Source organism: Salmo salar, chromosome ssa10 (assembly GCF_905237065.1).
Source record: "Salmo salar chromosome ssa10, Ssal_v3.1, whole genome shotgun sequence".
In the NCBI taxonomy this organism is placed as follows: domain Eukaryota; kingdom Metazoa; phylum Chordata; class Actinopteri; order Salmoniformes; family Salmonidae; genus Salmo; species Salmo salar.
Window position 1 is genome coordinate 113626441 of NC_059451.1, and position 20700 is coordinate 113647140.

General features: G+C 43.8%; 1 protein-coding gene across 1 annotated transcript in view; it reads left to right on the forward strand.

Annotated features, from left to right (window-relative positions):
• The first annotated feature begins 3919 nt into the window (after nucleotides 1-3919).
• slc6a15 (solute carrier family 6 member 15) overlaps nucleotides 3920-20700 on the forward strand; it is a 33607-nt gene continuing 16826 nt past the window's right edge. Inside the window, exons 1-5 of the mRNA XM_014125712.2 lie at nucleotides 3920-4093; nucleotides 5784-6270; nucleotides 16872-17029; nucleotides 19067-19193; nucleotides 19491-19672. Of these exons, the coding sequence (XP_013981187.1) occupies nucleotides 5949-6270; nucleotides 16872-17029; nucleotides 19067-19193; nucleotides 19491-19672 (789 nt within the window). The 5' untranslated portion in view covers nucleotides 3920-4093; nucleotides 5784-5948. The remainder of the gene's footprint in view (nucleotides 4094-5783; nucleotides 6271-16871; nucleotides 17030-19066; nucleotides 19194-19490; nucleotides 19673-20700) is intronic.

Consider the following 20700-nt stretch of genomic DNA (forward strand, 5'->3'; position numbering starts at 1 on the left):
GCTCACCCACTCATTCCAAACCTCTCTTTCTCTATCTCTCTCTCTCTTTCTCTGTCTCTAGCTGTCTCTCTCTACCTAGCTCTCTCTCTCTCTCCATAGCTCTCTCTTTCTCCCTAGCTCTCTCCCTAGCTCTCTCCATATCTCTCTCCCTACCTCTCTCTCTCCCTAGCTCTCTCTCTCTCCCCAGCTCTCTCTCTCTCCCTAGCTCTCTCTCTCCCTAGCTCTCTCTCCCTAGCTCTCTCCATATCTCTCTCCCTACCTCTCTCTCTCCCTAGCTCTCTCTCTCTCCCCAGCTCTCTCTCTCTCCCTAGCTCTCTCTCTCCCTAGCTCTCTCTCTCCCTAGCTCTCTCCATATCTCTCTCCCTACCTCTCTCTCTCCCTAGCTCTCTCTCTCTCCCCAGCTCTCTCTCTCTCCCTAGCTCTCTCTCTCTCCCCAGCTCTCTCTCTCTCCCTAGCTCTCTCTCTCCCTAGCTCTCTCTCTCCCTAGCTCTCTCCATATCTCTCTCCCTACCTCTCTCTCTCCCTAGCTCTCTCTCCCCAGCTCTCTCTCTCTCCCTAGCTCTCTCTCTCCCTAGCTCTCTCTCTCTCTCTCCCTAACTCTCCCTCTCTCTAGCTCTCACTCCCTAGCTCTCTCTCCCTAGCTCTCTATCTCTCTCCCTAGCTCTCTCTCCCTAGCTCTCTCTCTCTCCCTAGCTTTCTCTCTCTCCCTAGCTCTCTCTCTGCCTAGCTCTCTCTCTTTCTCTCCCTAGCTCTCTCTCTCCCTAGCTCTCTCCCTAGCTCTATCTCTCTACCCTTCTCACTCTCTCTACCCTTCTCTCTCTCTACCGCTCTACCCTTCTCACTCTCTCTCTTTCTCACACACATATAGACAACACACACACACACACACACACACACACACACACACACACACACACACACACACACACACACACACACAGCGCCCTGTCTGTTTCAGAGGGCAGATGATTGAGAGAGAGAGAGAGAGAGAGAGAGAGAGAGAGAGAGAGAGCTATTGTATGTCCTTGAGACACCTGACAGTGCATGGTCATCAGAGCAGGTGCTGAGGCTACATGGGGACAGGGAGTGAGGCAGGTAGGTAGGGAGGGAGGGAGGGAGGGAGGGAGGTAGGTAGGGAGGGAGGGAGGGAGGTAGATAGGGAGGGAGGGAGGGAGGGAGGGAGGTGGGTAGGGAGGGAGGGAGGGAGGTAGGGCAGCCTTGGGTCTTCCTACCAGGCTCCAACAGACTGATTTGTCTAGGTCTACCTCTCAATGATCGGGAGAGGTCACAGTGACTCAGCTTTCTTTAAAAGGTTAGATAGGGGATTAGAGGGTTCAGAACATGAACTATTTATCTATTTATTTTTTCTATTTGTCATTACCAAATGTGTTACGGGGAAGGTATACATTTCCCAAATTGACCTTCTCCTGTAACATACAGTATATATATGGAACACATGTAAGCCCTGTAACTGGAAGGGCAATAGTAAAGGGCTTACAGGTGTTCCATATATATACTTACTGTATGTTACAGGAGAAGGTCAATTTGGGAAATGTATACCTTCCCCGTAACACATTTGGTAATGACAAATAGAAAAAATAAATAGATAAATAGTTTCCCTGACAAAATGTTTCAATGGTCAAGATTAATCTATGGGATCACCTAATTGCTTATTTTGTTTTCCTTATTTGACGTTTTGCAGATGTGAATCCAACCAGAGGAGCAAGTTGTAAACTTAAAGATGAAATATTTCAACGTAATGACATTTGTTTGGTAAAAACAGTAGGATAAATACACATGTAGGTAGAGTCCATTCTCGTTTTTTAAGAGCTTTGTCCCAATGGACCAGTCAGTCACTGCCCCCTCAGAGGTTACGGAGTACGCAGTGTTACTTAAAAAGAACATTCTAATAGAAAATGGTAGCTTTTAAACAAAAAGTGCAACCTATAATTCAGTGGAAAGATCAAATTAGTGTCAGACAGCAATGCTACAATAGGCCTACAGTAGGCTATATCTGTATCACAAACGTAAATACAAATGTTAACGAGCTATAGCATATAGCCTATAATGCCTAGGCTACCTACTATCATGACTGTCATAGGCCTACAAAGCAATAATGGCATCATTGAAACAGCTTGCCCAAGTCAAATAGCCTTCCATAATTAACTATGTGTGGAACTTATTTAGGCAAACCATATAGACCAACACTCGGTGGCCAGTTTATTAGGTACATAGCCCCGTTCACTAAAATGGTTTGTTCCTACAGACCCAATGAGTCATGTGGCCGTGGCTTGCTATATAAAGCAAGAAGACTGGCATCGAGCCATTCAGTTACTGTTTGATTGAACATTAGAATGGGCAAAACGAGTGACCTAAGCAAATTTGAGCTTAGTATGATCGTCGGTGCTAGGCGTGCTGGTTCCAGTTTCTCAGAAATGGCCAGCCTCCTGGGCTTTTCACACAAGACAGTGTCTAGGGTTTACCAAGAATGGTACGACAAACAAGAAACATCCAGTCAGCTGCAGCCCTGTGAGAGTGAAAACAGCTTGTTGATGAGAGAGGTTGAAGGAGAATGGCAAGAATTGTGCAAGATAACAGGTGGGCCAAAAATAGGCAAATAATGGTGGAGTACAACAGTGGTGTGAAGGAACGGCATCTCAGAACGCACAACTCATCAGTCCATGTCACAGATGGGCTACTGCAGCAGACGACCACACCAGGTTCCACACCGATCAGCTAAAAACAAGAAGAAGTGGCTCCAGTGGGCACGCGATCACCAACACTGGACAATTGTGGAGTGGAAAAACATTGGCTGGTTCGACGTTGGGTCATGCTGATGGCAGAGTCAGGATTTGGCGTAAGCAGCATAAGTCCATGGCCCCATCCTACCTGGTGTCAACGGTACAGGCTGGTGGTGGTGTAATCGTGCGGGAATGTTTTCCTGCCACACGTTAGGTCCCTTGACACCAATTGAGCAACGTTTGAATGCCACAGCGTATCTGAACATTGACGTTGAGCAGGTGAATCCCATGGCTACTATTATTATTTGACCCTGCTGGTCATCTATGAACATTTGAACATCTCGGCCATGTACTGTTATAATCTCAACCTGGCACAGCCAGAAAAGAACTGGCCACCCCTCAGAGCCTGGTTCCTCTCTAGGTTTCTTCCTAGGTTCCTGCCTTTCTAGGGAGTTTTTCCTAGCCACCGTGCTTCTACATCTGCATTGCTTGCTGTTTGGGGTTTTAGGCTGGGTTTCTGTATAGCACTTTGTGACATCGGCTGATGTAAAAAGGGTTTTATAAATACATTTGATTGATTGATACAGGGGGATCCGACCCGTACTAGATGGGTGTACCTAATAAACTGGCCACTAAGTGTATTGTCGGCTATAACGGATGGAAATGATGTAACTAGTTACATGGTTGTATCTTCTGCAAGGCAAGCAGCACACGAGTTCAGATTGAATTTAGTGGTGGTGACTCGCAATGCCCTTCACCGTGTGTAGGCTACAATTATTGAATTAAAACAGCATGTAGGTCTTTGCCTATTCCACATACCTAATTACAAGTTGTAGGTACAATAGGACAATCACAAGTCAGTCCTAATAGATAGGCTACAATACAGACACATTCTACCCACACATACCCCCCTTCTAGTGAAGGAGCTAATAAGGGGTTAGTCGTAGTAGAACATACCAAGTGCAAATAGGGGGGGATCAGGAAAATGTTAAAACAATTATTTAGTTTATCCTGCGCATTCACGATAGTAATGAATATAATCATATCATCATACATAATCCGTAATACACAAAGAGATAAATTGAGCAAAAAGGAATGGGAATTTGGATCAAACAGTTATAAACAAAGCAACCACCCCTATTACCGCGCTGGATGTATTTCTAAATCCTAGAAGAGGCGAAGCACTTGTGTCCGTTTCATACAACACCACAGCAGCGATAAAGCATCATATACGCGTTAGCCTACAAGTGATGATGTCTGCCCCGTGCATGTGCTTCTGTCACAATTTCATTCCTTGATACGCATCATTCCGAAAAGGACCAACATCCCCATCTTACTGAAGACGACTAAAGGTACATTTAATTTAAAAGGAATCGATGTGTTGGTCTGAATAGGGTGGCAGTGCGCAGGATGATGCCAGGGAGTGTATGATGAAATACCCCACATGGATGGCACAGAGAGGAGAGATGGGTTGGGCGGGGAGTGAAGAATTCATTGATGTTCATTCCTAGAACAAATTGTCTCTTGAATACACAATAGATCACATGGCGCCAGGTATTGTCCATTGCTTTTTCGGCATTTATGCATTTAATCATGCTTTTTTTCTCTCACACACACACATATATAGCATATTTAATAGCTTAATTTAGCCTTTATAGTGGAAATGTGCCATACGGTGGCGTATTCAATATGAACATGGAACAATTTCTTATTCATAATACATGGAAATGCACATTCACATTAATACAGTAGTCAAATGTTATTATAAAGACAACATGAATACCGGTAGGTTATATCTTTCTGTGTGCTATAGCTACAGACTATTCCAGCTGCACCCTAAAAGGAATTTAACATTTTCAGAGTATTAGGCCTATCATTTACGTTTATTTGCTGATGAAATTACGCCCATGCTTTTAAAACGAGGCTAATCTGGAAGTGGCCAAAGGAAATCTATTAATCACTTAAACCGCTGGTCGGTGAAAGGCAATAGGCTGCTACAATCTGCACCATGGTAACATTGTATCATTGTGGTCTTATTTTACTCACAATGTGGATTTTAAAAACTATGGGCCGAATTGTAATCACATTACACCTATCATACTAATACATTTAGGGCTATATTCTGGGTCGTTTTCAATTTTTTTTCGTTTGTATGTTTTTTCTGCTCTCACGTTGAGCTGCGAGTACAACGAGTGTTTGGGTTCGTATGCAAATGACCTCGTGCTCTGCGCCAATGATTTCGGCGCGCGGATCCCTAATCTCAGCAGACAGCAGAACAGCTTCACATGTTCTGGTCATGCGTCAAACTAACCAATACACACTGGCATCCATAGATTTTGGTCACATTTGTCATATGATTTCCTTGTGACAAAAATATGATTTGAAAAAAAATATTTTAACAGAAATACAAAGAATACTATTAAATCATTATATCGTTTATCCTTAACAACTGCCCATGGCAAGTTTTCTAACAAGCGTACACACGAGGTTGGACACCATCCAGACTATACCATTTCTGACTGATGAAAGAGATTAGGGGTGATTATATTCAATTGAAGTGTGATCATAGAGCATACGGTATAAAAACGTGGCCTTTTTGTGGTTTCATTGAAATAGAGAACGGAAACTTTTTTTTTACACACAGACAGACACCCCCCTTACTTCCTCCCTCCCTTTCTCTTCTCTTCTCTTCTCTTCTCTTCTCTTCTCTTCTCTTCTCTTCTCTTCTCTTTCTACTCAGTAAATACAGAAACCATAATTCTTTCTATGTGCATCAGAGTGGTGATATCACCAATACTGACTCTCATTCTGCCTTTACTGGGATTATGGATATTATACCCTAGGATTTTGTTTGCTTTCCTTATGGCATTCGCTGATAACGAAGAAAAGTTCAATATTGTAGCCTAATTTTCATAAAATGGGTCCTGTGTTAACATCTAATAGTTATGACAACCCCACTCTGTTTGTCCTGAAATAATGAATATTGAATTTTGAATATGAATACAATACCCTAAATCATTTATTTTTCTTTCCTGCCCCAAGCTTTTGGTGATAATGAAGAAATAAACAACTCCTTCATCACACACCTCCAAGACAGACTCTTTATCTGACAGTCCATCTTTAAGCCCTCAGAACTACCAGAACTGAACTGCCTCCCGCTAGCAGCCCAAAAGACATTCTGCCCCACGCCCTGGTCTGCTTTATCAAATGCCCAAAAACAGCAAGGCCGTCAAGAGAGAACTTGACGACGATGTCACGGAGTCTGTCAGGGACCTGCTATCCAATGAGGACACGTGTGATGATTCCTTCAAGAAGAGCTCGCTGATCGTGGGTGGCGGCGGAGGTGATGGGGAAGGAAAGGACCTTAATGGAGACATGGATGTGGAGGATGGGGGCTCGGACGCAGAGGATGATGCAGCGAGACCAGCCTGGAACAGCAAGCTGCAATACATCCTAGCCCAGGTGGGCTTCTCTGTAGGCCTGGGCAATGTCTGGAGATTCCCCTACCTGTGTCAAAAGAACGGAGGGGGTGAGTGGCTGTTGTGCTTATTGGTTAAGGTATAGAAGTCGCATGCCATTATGGTTAGGATTTGGGAAGGTTAGCCTGCCCCATTGTGTGTGTGTGTGTGTGTGTGTGCGTGTGCGTGCGTATGTATGGATGTTAAGTGTGTGAACCTCCTGTTGTGTTGTGGTGCACGTCTGTCAAAACCAGACTGTGACCTTGGTGATCAGAGCTCTCAAGATCAACATCACAGTGGTCACGTGACTGTCTGAGTCTGTTTCCGTCTCTCCTCTTTCAATAACCTAGTAACAATCACCAAATAACACAATGATAACCATGCTGCAACACGCAACAATAACAGCACTCAATACCAGCAAACCCCCCTAAATAAGCCTTATTTTAACCACACAGCAACAACCAATGACAAATCAAATCTGAAGTTTATTGGTTGTGTATACAGATTTGCAGATGTTACACCAGGTGCAGCGAGATGCTTGTGTTTCTAGCTCCAACAGGGCAGTAATACCTAGCAATAAATACATAAATACACACATAACCCAGAAAAATTAAATAAAGAATCTAAAAATATCAGAACGAGCAAAAAAAGGTATTTTATTTGTCACATGCACCGAACACAACTGGTGAAGACTTTATCGCGAACCACTGGCTTACGAGCCCTTTCCAACGAGGCACAGTTTAAAATAGTAACACAAGGAGAGGAATAAAATAAAATACACAAGAATGGAGCTATATACAGGAAGTACCAGTACCAGATCACTGTGGACCTATATACAGGGAGTACCAGTACCAGATCAATGTGGAGCTATATACAGGGAGTACCAGTACCAGATCAATGTGGAGCTATGTACAGGGAGTACCAGTACCAGATCAATGTGCAGCTATATATCAAATCACATTTATTTATATAGCCCTTCTTACATCAGCTGATATATCAAAGTGCTGTACAGAAACCCAGCCTAAAACCCCAAACAGCAAGCAATGCAGGTGTAGAAGCACAGTGGCAAGGAAAAACTCCCTAGAAAGGCCAAAACCTAGGAAGAAACCTAGAGAGGAACCAGGCTATGAGGGGTGGCCAGTCCTCTTCTGGCTGTGCCGGGTAGAGATTATAACAGAACATGGCCAAGATGTTGAAATGTTTATAAATGACCAGCATGGTCAAATAAAAATAATCATAGTTGTCGAGGGTGCAACAAGTCAGCACCTCAGGAGTAAATGTCAGTTGGCTTTTCATAGCCGATCATTGAGAGTATCTCTACCGCTCCTGCTGTCTCTAGAGAGTTGAAAACAGCAGGTCTGGGACAGGTAGCACGTCCGGTGAACAGGTCAGAGTTCCATAGCCGCAGGCAGAACAGTTGAAACTGGAGCAGCAGCACGGCCAGGTGGACTGGGGACAGCAAGGAGTCATCATGCCAGGTAGTCCTGAGGCATGGTCCTAGGACTCAGGTCCTCCGAGAGAGAGAAAGAAAGAGAGAATTAGAGAGAGCATACTTAAGTTCACACAGGACACTGGATAAGACAGGAGAAATACTCCAGATATAACAGACTGACCCTAGCCCCCCAACACAAACTACTGCAGCATAAATACTGGAGGCTGAGACAGGAGGGGTCAGGAGACACTGTGGCCCCATCCGATGATACCCCCGGACAGGGCCAAACAGGCAGGATATAATCCCACCCACTTTTCCAAAGCACAGCCCCCACACCACTAGAGGGATATCTTCAACCACCAATTTACAATCCTGAGACAAGGCCGAGTATAGCCCACAAAGATCTCCGCCACGGCACAACTCAAGGGGGAGCGCCAACCCAGACAGGAAGACCATGTCAGCGACTCAACCCACTCAAGTGACGCACCCCTCCTAGGGACGGCATGGAAGGGCACCAGTAAGCCAGTGACTCAGCCCCTGTAATAGGGTTAGAGGCAGAGAATCCCAGTGGAGAGAGGGGAACCGGCCAGGCAGAGACAGCAAGAGCGGTTCGTTGCTCCAGAGCCTTTCCGTTCACCTTCACACTCCTGGGCCAAACTACACTCAATCATATGACCTACTGAAGAGATGAGTCTTCAGTAAAGACTTAAAGGTTGAGACAGAGTCTGCGTCTCTCACATGGGTAGGCAGACCATTCCATAAAAATGGAGCTCTATAGGAGAAAGCCCTGCCTCCAGCTGTTTGCTTAGAAATTCTAGGGACAATTAGGAGGCCTGTGTCTTGTGACCGTAGCGTACGTGTAGGTATGTACAGCAGGACCAAATCGGAAAGATAGGTAGGAGCAAGCCCATGTAATGCTTTGTAGGTTAGCAGTAAAACCTTGAAATCAGCCCTTGCCTTAACAGGAAGCCAGTGTAGGGAGGCTTGCACTGGAGAAATATGATCAAATATTTTGGTTCTAGTCAGGATTCTAGCAGCTGTATTTAGCACTAACTGAAGTTTATTTAGTGCTTTATCCGGGTAGCCGGAAAGTAGAGCATTCCAGTAGTCCTAGAACCTAGAAGTAACAAAAGCATGGATACATTTTTGTGCATCATTTTTGGACAGAAAGTTTCAGATTTTTGCAATGTTATGTAGATGGAAAAAAGCTGTCCTTGAAACAGTCTTTATATGTTCGTCAAAAGAGAGATCATGGTCCAGAGTAACGCCGAGGTCCTTCACAGTTTTATTTGAGACGACTGTACAACCATCAAGATTAATTGTCAGATTCAACAGAAGATCTCTTTGTTTCTTGGGACCTAGAACAAGCATCTCTGTTTTGTCCGAGTTTAAAAGTAGAAAGTTTGCAGCCATCCACTTCCTTATGTCTGAAACACAGGCTTCTAGCGAGGGCAATTTTGGGGCTTCACCAAGTTTCATTGAAATGTACAGCTGTGTGTCATCCGCATAGCAGTGAAAGTTAACATTATGTTTTCGAATGACATCCCCAAGAGGTAAAATATATAGTGAAAACAATAGTGGTCCTAAAACGTAACCTTGAGGAACACGGAAATTTACAGTTGATTTGTCAGAGGACAAACCATTCACAGAGACAAATTGATATCTTTCCGACAGATAAGATCTAAACCAGGCCAGAACTTGTCCGTGTATACCAATTTGGGTTTCCAATCTCTCCAAAAGAATGTGGTGATCAATGGTATCAAAAGCAGCACTAAGGTCTAGGAGCACGAGGACAGATGCAGAGCCTCGGTCTGACGCCATTAAAATGTAATTTACCACCTTCACAAGTGCAGTCTCAGTGCTATGATGGGGTCTAAAACCAGACTGAAGCATTTCGTATACATTGTTTGTCTTTAGGAAGGCAGTGAGTTGCTGCGCAACAGCTTTTTCAAAATTTTTACAGAGGAATGGAGGATTCGATATAGGCCGATTAGTTTTTAAATTTTCTTGGTCAAGGTTTGGCTTTTTCAAGAGAGGCTTTATTACTGCCACTTTTAGTGAGTTTGGTACACATCCGGTGGATAGAGAGCCGTTTATTATGTTCAACATAGGAGGGCCAAGTACAGGAAGCAGCTCTTTCAGTAGTTTAGCTGGAATAGGGTCCAGTATGCAGCTTGTAGGTTTAGAAGCCATGATTATTTTCATCATTGTGTCAAGAGATATAGTACTAAAACACTTGAGTGTCTCCCTTGATCCTAGGTCCTGACAAAGTTGTGCAGACTCAGGACAACTGAGCTTTGGAGGAATACGCAGATTTAAAGAGGAGTTCGTAATTTTCTTTCTAATGATCATGATCTTTTCCTCAAAGAAGTTTATGAATTTATTACTGCTGAAGTGAATGCCATCCTCTCTTGGGGAATGCTGCTTTTTAGTTAGCTTTGCGACAGTATCAAAAATAAATTTCGGATTGTTCTTATTTTCCCAAATTAAGTTGGAAAAATTCGATGATCGAGCAGCAGTGAGGGCTCTTCGATACTGCACGGTACTGTCTTTCCAAGCTAGTCGGAAGACTTCCAGTTTGGTGTGGCGCCATTTCCGTTCCAATTTTCTGGAAGCTTGCTTCAGAGCTCGGGTATTTTCTGTATACCTGGGAGCTAGTTTCTTACGACAAATGTTTTTAGTTTTTAGGGGTGCAACTGCATCTAGGGTATTGCGCAAGGTTAAATTGAGTTCCTCAGTTAGGTGGTTAACTGATTTTTGTCCTCTGACGTCCTTGCGTAGGCAGAGGGAGTCTGGAAGGGCATCAAGGAATCTTTGGGTTGTCTGAGATTTTATAGCATGACTTTTGATGCTCCTTGGTTGGGGTCTGAGGAGATTATTTGTTGCGATTGCAAACGTAATAAAATGGTGGTCCGATAGTCCATGGTTATGAGGAAAAACATTAAGATCCACAACATTTATTCCATGGGACAAAACTAGGTCCAGAGTATGACTGTGGCAGTGAGTAGGTCCAGAGACATGTTGGACAAAACCCACTGAGTCGATGATGGCTCCGAAAGGCTTTTGGAGTGGGTCTGTGGACTTTTCCATGTGAATATTAAAGTCATCAAAAATTAGAATATTATCTGCTATGACTACAAGATCCGATAGGAATTCAGGGAACTCAGTGAGGAACACTGCATATGGCCCAGGAGGCCTGTAAACAGTAGCTATAAAAAGTGATTGAGTAGGCTGCATAGATTTCATGACTAGAAGCTCAAAAGACGAAAACGTCATTTTCTTTTTGTAAATTGAAATTTGCTATCATAAATGTTAGCAACACCTCCGCCTTTGCGGGATGCACGGGGGATATGGTCACTAGTGTAACCAGGAGGTGAGGCCTCATTTAACACAGTAAATTCATCAGGCTTAAGCCATGTTTCAGTCAGGCCAATCACATCAAGATTATGATCAGTGATTAGTTCATTGACTATAACTGCCTTGGAAGTGAGGGATCTAACATTAAGTAGCCCTATTTTGAGATGTGAAATATCACAATCTCTTTCAGTAATGGCAGGAATGGAGGAGGTCTTTATTCCAGTTAGATTGCTAAGGCGAACACCGCCATGTTTAGTTTTGCCCAACCTAGGTCGAGGCACAGACATGGTCTCAATGGGGATAGCTGAGCTGACTACGCTGACTGTGCTAGTGGCAGACTCCACTAAGCTGGCAGGCTGTCTAACAGCCTGCTGCCTGGCCTGCACCCTATTTCATTGTGGAGCTAGGGGAGTTAGAGCCCTGTCTATGTTCGTAGATAAGATGAGAGCACCCCTCCAGCTAGGATGGAGTCCGTCACTCCTCAACAGGCCAGGCTTGGTCCTGTTTGTGGGTGAGTCCCAGAAAGAGGGCCAATTATCTACAAATTATATATTTTGGGAGGGGCAGAACACAGTTTTCAACCAGCGATTGAGTTGTGAGACTCTGCTGTAGAGCTCATCACTCCCCCTAACTGGGAGGGGGCCAGAGACAATTAATCGATGCCGACACATCTTTCTAGCTGATTTACAGGCTGAAGCTATGTTGCGCTTGGTGACCTCTGACTGTTTCATCCTAACATAGTTGGTGCCGACGTGGATAACAATATCTCTATACTCTCTACATTCACCAGTTTTAGCTTTAGCCAGCACCATTCTCAGGTTAGCCTTAACGTCGGTAGCCCTGCCCCCTGGTAAACAGTGTATGATCGCTGGATGATTCGTTTTAAGTCTAATACTGCGGGTAATGGAGTCACCAATGACTAGGGTTTTAAATTTGTCAGAGCTAATGGTGGGAGCCTTCAGCGTCTCAGACCCCACAACGGGAGGAGTAGAGACCAGAGAAAGCTTGGCCTCTGACTCTGACTCGCTGCTTAATGGGGAGAACCGGTTGAAAGTTTCTGTCGGCTGAATGAGTGACACCGGTTGAGCATTCCTACAGCGTTTCCCTCCAGAAGCCATGAGAAAGATGTCCGGCTGCGGGGACCGTGCGAGGGGATTTATACTAACGTTACTATCTGTACTTACTGGTGGCACAGACGCTGTTTCATCCTTTCCTACACTGAAATTACCCTTGCCTAACGATTGTGTCTGAAGCTGGGCTTGCAGCACAGCTACCCTTGCTGTAAGGCGATCGTTCTCCTGTATATTATAAGTACAACGACTGCAATGAGAAGGCATCATGTTAATGTTACTACTTAGCTTCGGCTGTTGGAACTCCTGATGAACCATGTCCAGATAAAACGTCCGGAGTAAAAAAGTTGAATGAAAAAAAAGTTGAGTGAGGGAAAAACTAAAAATATAAACAGTAATTAAAAAGTAAAAAATGTAAAGTTGTCAGGTAGCAAAATAAGGTTGGCAACAAAACGCACAGCAGCATGTAAACAAGTCTGCAAGTTGTGGGAGTACCAGTACCAGATCAATGTGGAGCTATATACAGGGAGTAACAGTACCAGATCAATGTGGAGCTATATACAGGGAGTACCAGATCAATGTGGAGCTATATACAGGGAGTACCAGTACCATATCAATGTGGAGCTATATACAGGGAGTAACAGTACCAGATCAATGTGGAGCTATATACAGGGAGTACCAGTACCAGATCAATGTGGAGCTATATACAGGGAGTACCAGTACCAGATCAATGTGGAGCTATATACAGGGAGTACCAGTACCAGATCAATGTGGAGCAATATACAGGGAGGACCAGTACCAGATCAATGTGGAGCTATATACAGGGAGTACAGTACCAGATCAATGTGGAGCTATATACAGGGAGTACCAGTACCAGATCAATGTGGAGCTATATACAGGGAGTAACAGTACCAGATCAATGTGGAGCTATATACAGGGAGGACCAGTACCAGATCAATGTGGAGCTATATACAGGGAGTACCAGTACCAGATCAATGTGGAGCTATATACAGGGAGTACCAGTACCAGATCAATGTGGAGCTATATACAGGGAGTACCAGATCAATGTGGAGCTATATACAGGGAGTACCAGTACCAGATCAATGTGGAGCTATATACAGGGAGTACCAGTACCAGATCAATGTGGAGCAATATACAGGGAGGACCAGTACCAGATCAATGTGGAGCTATATACAGGGAGTACCAGTACCAGATCAATGTGGAGCTATATACAGGGAGTACCAGTACCAGATCAATGTGGAGCTATATACAGGGAGTAACAGTACCAGATCAATGTGGAGCTATATACAGGGAGTAACAGTACCAGATCAATGTGGAGCTATATACAGGGAGTACCAGTACCAGATCAATGTGGAGCCATATACAGGGAGTACCAGTACCAGATCAATGTGGAGCTATATACAGGAGTACCAGTACCAGATCAATGTGGAGCTATATACAGGGAGTACCAGTACCAGATCAATGTGAATCTATATACAGGGAGTACCAGTACCAGATCAATGTGGAGCTATATACAGGGTCAGTACCAGATCAATGTGGAGCTATATACAGGGAGAGTACCAGATCAATGTGGAGCTATATACAGGGGTACAGTACCAGATCAATGTGAAGCTATATACAGGGAGAAGTACCAGATCAATGTGGAGCTATATACAGGGAGTACCAGTACCAGATCAATGTGGAGCTATATACAGGGTACAGTACCAGATCAATGTGGAGCTATATACAGGGAGTACCAGATCAATGTGGAGCTATATACAGGGAGTACCAGATCAATGTGGAGCTATATACAGGGAGTACCAGATCAATGTGGAGCTATATACAGGGCCAGTACCAGATCAATGTGGAGCTATATACAGGGAGTACCAGACACATCAATGTGGAGCTATATACAGGGAGTACCAGTACCAGATCAATGTGGAGCTATATACAGGGAGTACCAGTACCAGATCAATGTGGAGCTATATACAGGGAGTACCAGTACCAGATCAATGTGGAGCTATATACAGGGAGTACCAGTACCAGATCAATGTGGAGCTATATACAGGGAGTACCAGTACCAGATCAATGTGGAGCTATATACAGGGAGTACCAGTACCAGATCAATGTGGAGCTATATACAGGGAGTACCAGTACCAGATCAATGTGGAGCTATATACAGGGAGTACCAGTACCAGATCAATGTGGAGCTATATACAGGGCAGTACCAGATCAATGTGGAGCTATATACAGGGAGCCAGTACCAGATCAATGTGGAGCTATATACAGGGAGTAACAGTACCAGATCAATGTGGAGCTATATACAGGGAGTAACAGTACCACATCAATGTGGAGCTATATACAGGGAGTACCAGTACCAGATCAATGTGAAGCTATATACAGGGAGTACCAGTACCAGATCAATGTGAATCTATATACAGGGAGTACCAGTACCAGATCAATGTGGAGCTATATACAGGGAGTACCAGTACCAGATCAATGTGGAGCTATATACAGGGAGTACCAGTACCAGATCAATGTGAAGCTATATACAGGGAGTAACAGTACCAGATCAATGTGGAGCTATATACAGGGAGTACCAGTACCAGATCAATGTGGAGCTAAATACAGGGAGTACCAGTACCAGATCAATGTGGAGGATGTTCTGATTCCCTGAGAGTATCGTAACAGACACAGACAGATCCTATTTTACAGACCTGTGCTATTATGGGCTGTGTCTTAGTCATTCTCCCTGAAAGTGTCTGTTAAGGGTATACAGTTGAAGTCGGAAGTTTACATACACCTTAGCCAAATACAATTAAACTCAGTTTTTCACAATTCCTGACATTTAATCCTAGTAAAAATTCCCTGTTTTAGGTCTGTTAGGATCACCACTTTATTTTAAGAATGTGAAATGTCAGTGGGTCAGAAGTTTACATACACTCAATTAGTATTTGGTAGCATTGCCTTTAAATTGTTTAACTTGGGTCAAATGTTTCAGGTAGCCTTCCACAAGCTTCCCACAATAAGTTGGGTGAATTTTGGCCCATTCCTCCTGACAGAGCTGGTGTAACTGAGTCAGGTTTGTAGGCCTCCTTGCTCGCATATGCTTTTTCAGTTCTGCCCACAGATTTTCTACAGGATTGAGGTCAGGGCTTTGTGATGGCCACTCCAATACCTTGACTTTGTTGTCCTTAAGCCATTTTGCCACAACTTTGGAAGTGCACCAGTCCCTCCTGCAGCAAAGCACCCCCACAACATGATGCTGCCACCCCCATGTTTCACAGTTGGAATGGTGTTCTTCTGCTTGCAAGCCTCCCCCTTTTTCCTCCAAACATAACGATGGTCATTATGGCCAAACAGTTCTATTTTTGTTTCATCAGACCAGAGGACATTTCTCCAAAATGTATGATCTTTGTCCCCATTTGCAGTTGCAAACCGTAGTCTGGCTTTTTTATGGTTTTGGAGCAGTGGCTTCATCCTTGCTGAGCAGCCTTTCAGGTTATGTCGATATAGGACTCGTTTTACTGTGGATATAGATACTTTTGTACCTGTTTCCTCCAGCATCTTCACAAGGTCCTTTGCTGTTTTTCTGGGATTGATTTGCATTTTTCGCACCAAAGTACGTTCATCTCTAGGAGACAGAACACGTCTCCTTCCTGAGCGGTATGACGGCTGCGTGGTCCCATGGTGTTTATACTTGCGTACTATTGTTTGTACAGATGAACGTGGTACCTTCAGACATTTGGAAATTGCTCCCATGGATGAACCAGACTTGTGGAGGTCTACACATTTCTTTCTGAGGTCTTGGCTGATTTCTTTTGATTTTCCCACGATGTCAAACAAAGAGGCACTGAGTTTGAAAGTAGGCCTTGAAATACATCCACAGCTATACCTCCAATTGACTCAAATGATGTCAATTAGCCTATCAGAAGCTTCTAAAGCCGTGACATCATTTTCTGGAATTTTCCAAGCTGTTTAAAAGCACAGTCAACTTCATGTATGTAACCTTCCGACCCACTGGAATTGTGATGATGTGAAATAATCTGTCTGTAAACAATTGTTGGAAAAATTACTTGTGCAATGCACAAAGTAGATGTCCTAACCGACTTGCCAAAACTATAGTTTGTTTTAACAATACATTTGTGGAGTGGCTGAAAAACGAGTTTTAATGACTCCAACCTAAGTGTATGTAAACTTCCGATTTCAACTGTAAAGAATGTCATCATTATGATTCCAGTAGCCACAGATCAGTTTGGGTCATCTAAAACCTGAGTATCTTTCCAGATAAATTTGGGTCATCTAAGACCTGAGTATCTTTCCAGATCAGTTTGGGTAATCTGAGACCTGAGTATTTTTCCAGATCAATTTGGGTAATCTGAGACCTGAGTATCTTTCTAGATCAGTTTGGGTAATCTGAGACCTGAGTGTCTTTCCAAATCAGTTTGGGTAATCTGAGACCTGAGTATTTTTCCAGATTAGTTTGGGTAATCTGAGACCTGAGTATCTTTCCAGATCAGTTTGGGTAATCTGACACCTGATTATCTTTCCAGATCAAAATACTTATGTGGCACAACACACTATGATGAGGGAAGTGACTTGATGCCAGGACACACAGAGGCAAAACTGGTGTGGTGGGAAGTCACTACATGGTGTGTGTGTTTGTTTGTGTGTGTAGCTGCGTGTGTGTGTGCATGTTTGTTTGTGTGTGTGTGGCTGCGTGCACACGGAGTGTGTGTTCGCAACATGCTCGTGTGTGTATGTTTGTGTGTGACATAGTTCTGACCCTGTGTGTGTTGGTTCTTCTCCACAGGGGCGTACCTGGTTCCCTACCTCATTCTGCTGATTGTGATTGGCATCCCCCTGTTCTTCCTGGAGCTGTCAGTGGGGCAGCGGATCCGCAGGGGCAGCATCGGGGTGTGGAACTACATCAGCCCTCGTCTGGGGGGCATCGGTTTCGCCAGCTGTGTGGTGAGTGAAGTTAGGTTCACCGCTACTAAGACTGTGGGTGTAGCACATGGGCATGTGTGAAAATTACTCCTCAGCCTGTCCCCACTTGCACCAGGGAATAGCTAGTTTTTCACGTGGTGCCGACTGGTAAGGCGCTTTGGGAGGTTGTGTGCTAGCAAAGCAGAGGTCCTGGGTTCGAGTCGACTCAGGAGGAAGCGGTACTCGCTAAGCAAGCAGCGTGACGTCCTTTACATGGGCACCATGCACATTTCCTTAGAATAAAGGGGAAAGCACACACGTAAACAGGACTGTTTCTTTCTGCTTCACAAGCGAACACACACACTTTTTCCCTTACCCTTAGCATCCTTCTATGGTAATGAATTGAAAAATGACAAGACAAGTTTCCTTTTAAAGAATAACTGTCTTCTCCATGTCATCTCAGCCAGTATAAACTACTTCCATGAGTCATTGTGTTCCGGTCTCTGTTCCTTAATGGCCGCAACGCAGTGGAGATAATTTGATTAGCCAGGTTAGAGCAGAAGGAATTCTGGGTACTGAATAGGTCACGTGTCACCAACACCTTTCTGTGAACTAACTGGCAGCATGTGTCAACCATCATAACACTGCCAACCATGATAGCATTGCTAACCATGATAACACTGCCAACCATGATAACACCGTCAACCATGATAACACTGCCAACCATGATAACACCATCAACCATGATAACACCATCAACCATGATAACACCATCAACCATGATAACACCATCAACCATGATAACACCATCAACCATGATAACACCATCAACCATGATAACACCATCAACCATGATAACACCATCAACCATCATAACACTGCCAACCATGATAACACCATCAACCATGATAACACCATCAACCATGATAACACCATCAACCATGATAACACCATCAACCATGATAACACCGCCAACCATGATAACACCATCAACCATGATAACACTGCCAACCATGATAACACCATCAACCATGATAACACCATCAACCATGATAACACCATCAACCATGATAACACCATCAACCATGATAACACCATCAACCATGATAACACCATCAACCATGATAACACCATCAACCATGATAACACCATCAACCATGATAACACCATCAACCATGATAACACCATCAACCATGATAACACTGCCAACCATGATAGCATTGCCAACCATGATAACACTGCCAACCATGATAACACTGCCAACCATGATAACACTGCCAACCATGATAACACCATCAACCATCATAACACCATCAACCATGATAACACCATCAACCATGATAACACTGCCAACCATGATAACACTGCCAACCATGATAACACTGCCAACCATGATAACACTGCCAACCATGATAACACCATCAACCATGATAACACTGCCAACCATGATAACACTGCCAACCATGATAACATTGCTAACCATGATAACATTGCTAACCATGATAACACTGCCAACCATGATAACATTGCCAACCATGATAACACTGCCAACCATGATAACATTGCTAACCATGATAACATTGCTAACCATGATAACACTGCCAACCATGATAACATTGCTAACCATGATAACATTGCCAACCATGATAACATTGCTAACCATGATAACACTGCCAACCATGATAACACTGCCAACCATGATAACACTGCCAACCATGATAACACTGCCAACCATGATAACACTGCCAACCATGATAACATTGCTAACCATGATAACATTGCCAACCATGATAACACTGCCAACCATGATAACACTGCCAACCATGATAGCACGTGCTGTTTGAGGATGGTTTAAATGTAGTCGTTTGACAGGTGGTACCATGTTAAATTGATTTTGTTGAACTAGTGTGTCGCCTTCGCTTGTTAGGGTTGCTGGAAAACCCATTAAGTCAAATGCATTTATAATAAGCACCATATCGATAAGGTTTGATTGATTGATTTGAGTCAGTGATGTGCGTTCATAAGGTAGTGATGATTTAGATTGTGTGTTTTAAACACTAACCTGTTTCTGTCCTGCAGGTGTGTTTCTTTGTGGCCCTCTACTACAACGTGATTATAGGGTGGAGTCTCTTCTACTTCTCCCAGTCCTTCCAGCAGCCTCTGCCATGGCACGAGTGTCCCCTGGTCAAGAACAAAACCACTACGTGTAAAACACACACACCCTCATCACCCACCACATGCTCACACCATCACGATCCACGAGGCAATAACTACCCTAATGAGTGTCTCTTAATAACTAGCATACAAGTTCACATAAAGTGTGTAATAAAGCCATGGTGCTTATACCACCCAGTGACAGTGATACAGTAAGCCATTAGCCATACTGTACATTCACAGTAATCCATTATAAAGTGTGTTCTAATGAGTGAAGTGACCACAGAAACTCAACTCCAGGTGTTCTGCACCTGTTTCATCAGTAACATGTTGTCCCTCCTCCCTCCAGACATAGTGCCTGAGTGTGAGAAGAGCTCGGCCACCACCTACTACTGGTACCGCGAGGCTCTGAACATCTCGGACTCCATCTCTGAGAGCGGAGGGCTCAACTGGAGGATGACCATCTGTCTGCTGGCCGCCTGGTCCATGGTCTGCCTCGCCATGATCAAGGGAATCCAGTCCTCTGGGAAGGTGAGTGAGTGAGTGAGTGAGTGAAGATGGGAAATTGAGAGCAAGTGAAAGAAAAATAGCTTGCTAGATAGTTACTGTATACCAAGCAGTGGCGGCCGACCGATTAGCTTAATACCCAGGGAGGCAGGGGGTTGGGGAGATATGTAAAGTTATCTGTGCATTTGAACAACATCATAAATATACCTATTTCACTTTTGCATGTAAAAACAGAATCACCTCTGCTGCCAATCTTTTGATTACCAAAAATGATATTCTTTAGAACAAGCATCACGCAGAACAAGCATCACTCCTGAGTGCATTGATGACACAAGCACAGGAAAACACAACAAGCACAGGAAAACACAACAAGCACAGGAAAACACAACAAGCACAGGAAAACACAACAAGCACAGGAAAACACAACAAGCACAGGAAACAAGCACAGGAAAACACAACAAGTATAGGAAAAACAACAAGCACAGGAAAACACAACAAGCACAGGAAAACACAACAAGCACAGGAAAACACAACAAGCACAGGAAAACACAACAAGCACAGGAAAACACAACAAGCACAGGAAAACACAACAAGCACAGGAAAACACAACAAGCACAGGAAAACACAACAAGCACAGGAAACAAGCACAGGAAAACACAACAAGTATAGGAAAACACAACAAGCACAGGAAACAAGCACAGGAAAACACAACAAGTATAGGAAAACACAACAAGCACAGGAAAACACAACAAGCACAGGAAAACACAACAAGCACAGGAAAACACAACAAGCACAGGAAAACACAACAAGCACAGGAAACAAGCACAGGAAAACACAACAAGTATAGGAAAACACAACAAGCACAGGAAAACACAACAAGCACAGGAAAACACAACAAGCACAGGAAAACACAACAAGCACAGGAAAACACAACAAGCACAGGAAAACACAACAAGCACAGGAAAACACAACAAGCACAGGAAAACACAACAAGCACAGGAAAACACAACAAGCACAGGAAACAAGCACAGGAAAACACAACAAGTATAGGA